Below are 7,998 nucleotides of genomic sequence, written 5' to 3'. Positions count from 1 at the left end.
TAGAAAACGGCTTATTATAGACGGATTTAGAAACATATTTGGTTTTCATTATAGATGGATTTTTAGTTACCGACGAATTTTATCCATCAGAAAAAATGTCGTCGAAAATTATTTACCGACAGATTTTTTCTGTCGATAATTTATTAACAAATTTTTCTCTATTACCGACAAATTTTTCTTTGGTAATTGTCACCTCTATTTCGCTAAAAACGTCAGATTTTTTGACAGATTTTCTGTCGATAATTAATGTCAAACTTTTCGGCAGATTTTCTGTCGGTAATTAGAACCAAGAAAAGAATTTACAACTATAAACCAAGCTTTAAATAATATAGTACACTGTTTAAGAGAACTAATAATGTAAAAATCTCACTATTTAAGTGCTGAATATATAAATTGCATAAAGATATTATAATAATAATATAATATAAGATTCTTCATTAGACAAAAGACCAGTTCATGAACATGAAGGCCAAGCAGTGATTGGAATCATCATCATTGAGAACTTTCTATGCAATTGCTTGATCATAAGACATTGGCCTGTTCATGCTGGAAGCACATATTCCTCCTGGTAGATATGCAAAACCCTGAAAAATCAAACAAAAAGAAAAATAAAATTCTAAATTCTGCATATTGCATATGACATCAACTCGAATCAAAACTACAATGGCAAAGAGAATCAGAAAGATGTAAATCATGTATAGGTAATAGTAGATCTTTCTTATAACATTAAACAAATGAGGTCTACAACATGGATCAAACAAATCAGTCGCGCCAACCCATTATTCCTATAGATCTTTCTTAAAATAAGGTTTATTTGTTAATTATCCATGGCAGGTACATTGTCACGCAAATGGTTCTCACAGGTGAATTGGAATGCAATGGTAAGGACTGACCGAAGATTGTAATCATCGGCTTCTCCGGTTGCACGTATATTCCCAGAACCTACTTCAAGTTTGGATGCCAAATCTAATGTCCTTGTTATGATTGGAGTATTCTGGGATGCAAAAGAAACAGAAACAATGACATTTTATTAGTCAACACAGAATCATGCATGATATGATACCATTAGTATCAGCCAACTCAGATTACTTTTTAAAAGTTATAAAACTATGTAAGAGTAAAGTCACTGAACTGTTTTAGGATCCAATGGTATGACGCGAAATCCAGAAGGAAGTAGAAGAGCATCATTATCAAATGATTCATCAATAGGTGCAAATACCAATTGAGCACAAGCTCCAATTGCATTTTCATCAACCTCACTGCAAAGCTGCAAAATCAAATTGCATAATAGAAGGTTAAAATAAGAATATTACTACTTTTGTACCATAGGTGATGATGAAATTTGTTTGCTTCATTAAGTACCTGCAACAGCATGGATGCCTTAGCACACAGAACCCCAAAAATTTGTTGGGAGATCCTATCATTGCCCAGCAGTGACCAACCATTCTCTACAAACCCATTAACATCATCATTGAACCACCTAAGAAGTTGAATTTCAATTAATTATACAGTAATTAAAAAGACTCATAAGACAGATAAAAATCAATTCTTTCTACAATGAAAGTCGGAATGAATAAGATGGCCATAAGAATCCACAGTTCCTAATATTAAGTAGCCATTGCCTGAAAAATGCATCAAGTTCAATCATCCTGTTTAAAATAAGTTAGCCAAACAAAGTATTAGATTTAAAATAAGAATCATGTTGTTTAACCACATACTCTCAGTGTCGGCAAGAACAATACTCTGAATTTCAGAACGACGAGGACAGTGATTGATTATCGATGAGGCAATATGGAAAAAGACAAAGGTAGACCAAACACAATTATATGTTTACCTTCTCAATCAAGCCTAAAACACCATACTTGGTAGGATTTGAGCATTTCCCTCCCTCGATTTGAATAATGTTTACATCTTCTAGTTCTAGTAAATCTGCAAGCTTGACCTGTTAAGGTTTTACATTAATTTTATTCATCCATGCAGGTAATTCATAACATCAGCTACATAGTGTATTCTGGAATTTAAAATGATTGCTTATAACCTGATCAGGGAGGCTTAGTGTGTGAGGCATGTTATTGATGGAAGTATCCTCCTTGTCTCTTTTGTTAGACCTAGAATCTGCACGAGAATTTGTATTAAATGCTAATTAATTAGTTAGCACTATTGTAAGAAATTCAAAAGGAACTATCTACATCTTCTTTTTCTTAACTTCAATTGGCTATCATAATCATAGTGTTTATCATAAGAAAATCAAATGAGATATTTGTGCTCTAGTTAAAGTCCAAAACTACTTCTTTGACAAATATAAATTCAATCTTTAATTACTAAATTCTCTCCATACCTGCTGTGGAGTAAAACCACATCCTTCTCATAGAATGAATCATAATTTCCAATCTCGACTTGTCCATGCCATTAATCAGGGTCTATAGACGAAACACAAACCTGCAAGAAGCATGAATTATATCCAAATTATAGAAACAAGAAAAGGATCAAAACATAAATGTAAATGTAATCAACAATTACCAAATATAAATTCTTCAACTCTTGAACATTTAGATAGCCAAAGAAGCCGAAAATTACCAATTACCACATACACTCCTTCACAACATCTAAAAGCAGGTACAATTCATACTCCACCTCTTGTTCTGCAAATACACAACTAGCATTCACTTGTTCCACCCTCGGCAATGAATTTGTTCAACAAAAGCAATTGATAATGTTTAATTTGTAAAACTCAGTTAAATAATAAATAATTAAGTGATAAATTAATTATGAGCAAAAATAGTTAAAAATTTAAAAATTTATAATTGGAAAAATAAAAATATTTAGAATACGAATTAAAACACTTATCTTAAAGATTTTGATTTTAGGTTGAGCCAACAGGCCAAAACCACAAAACTGGTCTCACTTCCCCAAGTCCAATCATTTAAGCACTCTTCTTGCACTCTTCTTCGCTCCACAGAGAAGAGAAGAGTGAAGAAAAAATCATTTAATCTTACTATTCAACACTTCACTTAAATTTCCATAGCTTCCAAACCATAGCTCCGATCGAAGATTCGTTTGCGACTACGCGTTGCTCTTGTCGTGCTCTTTTTGATTCTATACCACTTTGCGGTAAGTACACCCACAATCCTTGAAATGTTTTCAAAATTTCCTTCAAATTTGTGTTTTGGGTATGAGTGTTGAGATTGTTGTAATTTCGTTGTTTAGGGGAAGCTTAATCTTGAGTTCTAATGGGATTTTGACCCAACGTTACGTGAAATAAGGTGAGAGAACATTTTCTTTGTTTTTCCCAAATTTGAGTTACGAACCTAGTGTAAATATTGTGAAATTTGTTTATGATTAGATTGAATAGGATTGGGTTGGCATGTATTGATGCGGAATGGATTAGCATGGTGCAAATTCAGTGCGAATTGGGTTCAAGGATTACTTTGGTGAGAAATTTGGTGGAGCTTGGACCAATAGGAGTTGGTTTTGCCGATGAAAAGATTTTCCGAGGTTGAGACTGTCATCAACGAAGGTACGAGACTTAATTTCGGATAAACATTGTGTAACATTATGTGAAAACCTATGTTAATTATCCCTCTACGATAGGATTGAATGGAAATGGTGGTTGTTATGATTAATTGGTTGTGAATTATGAGTTGTATTTATTGTTGAGTGATATGAATGCTTATTTATGAATTAATTTGAATATTTATTGTTGAGGATGCTTATAAATGGCTTTGGGATGGTTTAGAACTGAATTGTAATGTGAATTTGTAAAAATGAACATTTGTGTAAAATTGGTGAAAACAAAATTTTGACCAACTTCGACGGGTCATAATTTGGTGCTCAGAATTTAGATTTTCGTTAAATCTATCTTAAATTAAAGTTAGTGAAAAAATCTTTAAAACCGTCAAGAATGGATAGAAATTGATAAATGTAGCAAAAGTTATTGATGTTTGAACTTAGGGGTGAAAAACTGAATTATGCAGAGTTGCAGAGTTTTTAGCAGAACTGGATCTGTGCGTACGCACGATATTGAACTTGCACATACGCATATGTCATGTGTACGCATGAATTACAAAATAGAAATGAATGAAAATGACCTTGTGTGAACGCACAGGGCGTGCGTACGCATGAAATAGAAACAAAATTGAAATTGTTCGTACGCATGATGTCCCAACCCGAATTGAAATCGTACGTATGCACGGGACATGCGTATGCACGACTATGTTGATTTTTTAAAAAAATCTGTTTTTGTCTTTTTAGGCTCTCATTCTTTTTATAAACCCCTCTAACCTCCGTATGGAATTGAATAACTGATAATTAAGCTTTGAATACACTGGGAAATGATATAATGAGATGAACTGATTAATTCTCAGATAACCACTTGGTAAACTAGATGAAATTGTTGTGGGGATAGTGATTGTATCCCGCCCGCGGTGAGGACGGTAGTGATGTCCCACTCACTTGTCAATAAAATTGACAAATTGATAAATGATTGTGGGTTAATGAATTCAAATTGATAAAATTAATAACAAATTTGGGTTGATGAATTTAATCACTTATGAAAAGACTAAAAGACTTTGATATTGATTAATTGTGGCCTAAATGGCTGAAGCGGCAAGATCTGAGTATTATCCCGCTTGCGTGATGACTTGATCATTGATTTAGCATCTGTACCGGACAAAGACAGAGGTCTCATCCCGCTTGTTCCATGGTTGTAGTGTGATCTGGGGATAGCGATACGTAATGCCCACATTCTCTCGGATGAAAGGTGAGATGCACACTCCATTGATGTAAGACGGCACTCTCCATTGTTTGGCATGTTTATACCTCCAAGAGAAGGTGAGACGACATTCTCCTTTGAGATAATGCTACCATAATTTATATTATTTCTCCTGGGGATGCGCACCGAAAGACCGATTCGGGGTGTCAATCGGATTTTGTGTCGGGTTTGGCAGTATAACCGACACTTGAGCTCATGGCCAATAGGACAGGCATGCATCACCTGCATCTATGTAACATTTCTTGTGTGTGCATATTGTTCTTGAGTTTGCCTATGTGATTATTCCTGTTTAACTGATAATTATCATACTTGTTATAATTGTCTTTGTTTGTGCTTGAATCTCTCTACTTGTGCTTGTTACTACTACTGAACAAATTACTGAACACTGAATTATTGAATTTGAACCATTGTGATATTGAGAGAACTGATAACTTGTATTGAGAAGAGTTGAGAATTTGAGATCATTAATATGACTGAGATTTAGCCTGTTTATCTTATTTGAATTATTAAAAAGGATCCTAGACTTGAACCTTGTGTTGATTGGAGTATAAGTTTGCCTAGCGGGTTCATATATTTTTATATAGTCTCTGTTTGGAATTATTATCCTACTGAAAACTTTCGGGTTCTCACCCCGTTGTAGAACTATTTATTTTACAGATATAAGACGTGACGCACCTTGCTAAGTATGATGGATTTCTCTGGGATAGCGAAAACTCCTTTTGTATCTTGTGCTTAGTGTATCTATATCTCCACTTTTGAACACATATTTGTATATCCCTTTTAGATGTCGATTTATGGAGAAACAAGCTGTATTTTGTTTACTTCTGGGTTGTATTATACTTTCTAACCGGCCTTTTCTTTGCAGGTCGAGACTAGTACTTGCTATGTATCTCCTTCTGAACCATATATGTAATATATCTCTTTCTTTTCTGTATACCACCACTTGTTATCTTATATATATATATATATGTATTTTGTTTTTAGGCGTCGTAATGCCTCACCACCTCTAATTTACGACTATAGCATAAGTTTTTGTGTGGTAGGGTGTTACATAATTCAAGATCTCATCATGCACTTTGGCAGAAAAAAGTTCTTATTATGCACGCACATGTATTGTGGCGTCGTCATCAGTAACTAAGTAACTCACTATAAAAGTTAACTAACTATGTAACTAATCAACTAAAGAAATAACTAACTAACTGAAGCGTAACAACCTGAGATGCAAGATATTGTACAACGTGCTCAACATTCCCGAATCTAATCATGAGATTGGAGCCACATTCCTTCAAGGAGTTCATCGAATTTTGTAACGCGAATAGGAGCAGTTCTAGCATTTCATCAGAGAAACCTACAATCAGCAATTCAACATGGTGTGAATTTAAGTTAGGGCAATTTAAATTTAACTTATTACAAATAGATTTTTCATCGATAATAAGTTTGAAATCAAAATTTTAATGTATCGATAGAATTATCGTCAGATCTTATAATTTATCGGTAATAAGTTGGAAAATTTTTAAATTTTTTACCGACAAATATTTTCAAAAGCAAAATTTTATCATAAAAATCTGTCTATAATAAACAATTTTCTAATAATATTTAGACACCAGCTCATAGGCCGCACCATAAAATTGGCCAACATCAATTTAGTAATCCGACCTCATTTGACATTATACCTTAATTATTACTACATTATTTTCAAATGACGACTTAACTTTTAGTATAATTTTTTTGTTTAATATTAAAAAAATTAAATAGTTAATATTTATTTTAAATGTTAAAAATTAATAAATTTTAAATATTAAAAATTTATCATAAATAAATTTAACGAGTGAAATCTTATTCCGATTTCTAACACTTTTATAAAATTCCTTTTCGCTCCTTAACAAAAATATAATCTCATTGCGATCTTTATTCATTACTTCTATAAGACATTCTGGCCCTTCTGTCACTCCGTTAATAGGAGGAGTATAATCACAACCCGACCTTAAATCATCACCAACATCTACCACCATTCTCTGCATTCTCTCTTTCTCCTCTCTACTATTTTTTGTCACCATCATTACCAATATCCACCACCATTCTTTGTTTTTGTTGCACCACTCCATTGCCATCATTCTTCTTCTTTTTTACCGAACCAAAATCACATATTTCTCTGTTTATTATCGGCAATCCTGCGTTGCCATGGCTACTCTCTCTCCTTTTTTCTTTTTCTTATCCTCACAATCCCTCTCTCACTAGCTTGTCCCTGTCTCTGTTTGGTTTCACACTAAATTTCAAGTAAAGAACTTTGTCTCTATTTGGTTTTACATTAACTTCCAAGTCTGTATTACAAGTAAAGAACTTTACTTCGAGCAAATTAAAACACCAATCCATTCCATAATCACCAAATCACTCTTTCACATAAAAATCGATACTTTAAGTAAATATCTATACTCAATCATCAAAATCCAGAAAAAGACAACTCATAAGACCATATTCCAACCAAATTCAAGTATTTAAACAGATAAAATTATTCAGTTGAAAGGAGGTGGCAGTGGGTTGGTGCAGCAAAGAAGAAGAAGGTGATAGTGGGTTGGTGTAGCGAGAACAGAAAATGGTAGTGAATATTAGTGATGATGGTGGCTGAAAATGATGTTGAGGAGAAGGAGAGAAGAGAATTGGCCTAGTGGTGTTCTGGTTCGCATAGAGGAGGAGACGAGAAAAGAAAAGAAGAAGAGGGAGCAATGTGTCTATTAAATTGTTGAATTAACGGTTCACGTAGGCAAGATCCGTTAACTCTAGATGGAGACATTAATAGAGGGGGCAGAAGGTCTCACGAAGTTAGTCGTCAAGAATCGCAATGGGATTATACTTTCGTTAAAGGACGAAGAGGAATTTCGTAAAATTATTAAGGACCAGGTGAGGTTTCACTCAAATTTAATAAAAATTTGACATCAAGTGAAAAACATTATATAATTTATTGTGATATATATGAATAGATGTCCATTTAATACATTGTGACTTTCTTCACAATGTTGGATGGCTAATTTTTTTAATAAAAAATTTAATTTCTTAAGAAAGACTAAATTTTATGAAGTTTGGAAAATAAATATTTTGTACGTGTATAAATAATAGTAAAATTTGAGACATATGAGATATAACACATAGCAATAGCAATAACAAAATATTTTTTATTTTTTCTCTTTATATATTGCAATAACATATAAAATTCTTTTTTTTTTATATCT

General features: G+C 33.1%; 1 protein-coding gene across 5 annotated transcripts; it reads right to left on the bottom strand.

Moving 5' to 3' along the window:
• Nucleotides 345-2,734, bottom strand: LOC110268190 (homeobox-leucine zipper protein HOX32-like). Of its 5 annotated transcripts, none has more exons than XM_021114074.1 (8): nucleotides 2,578-2,734; nucleotides 2,339-2,439; nucleotides 2,039-2,115; nucleotides 1,835-1,942; nucleotides 1,363-1,448; nucleotides 1,133-1,267; nucleotides 894-994; nucleotides 345-584 (listed from the first exon to the last, which is right to left on the bottom strand). In XM_021114074.1, the coding sequence occupies exons 2-7, from the start codon at nucleotides 2,403-2,405 to the stop codon at nucleotides 979-981; spliced, it is 489 nt and encodes a 162-aa protein (XP_020969733.1). In that variant the 5' UTR covers nucleotides 2,406-2,439; nucleotides 2,578-2,734; the 3' UTR covers nucleotides 345-584; nucleotides 894-978. The 5 variants fall into 5 exon arrangements, with proteins under 5 accessions (XP_020969733.1, XP_020969732.1, XP_020969734.1 ...); XM_021114073.1 differs by having other exon boundaries at nucleotides 2,521-2,730; XM_021114075.1 differs by having other exon boundaries at nucleotides 346-584; nucleotides 1,363-1,480; nucleotides 2,521-2,680.

This window comes from Arachis ipaensis, chromosome B10 (assembly GCF_000816755.2).
Source record: "Arachis ipaensis cultivar K30076 chromosome B10, Araip1.1, whole genome shotgun sequence".
NCBI lineage: Eukaryota > Viridiplantae > Streptophyta > Magnoliopsida > Fabales > Fabaceae > Arachis > Arachis ipaensis.
This window is presented reverse-complemented; position numbering and strand designations above follow the sequence as displayed.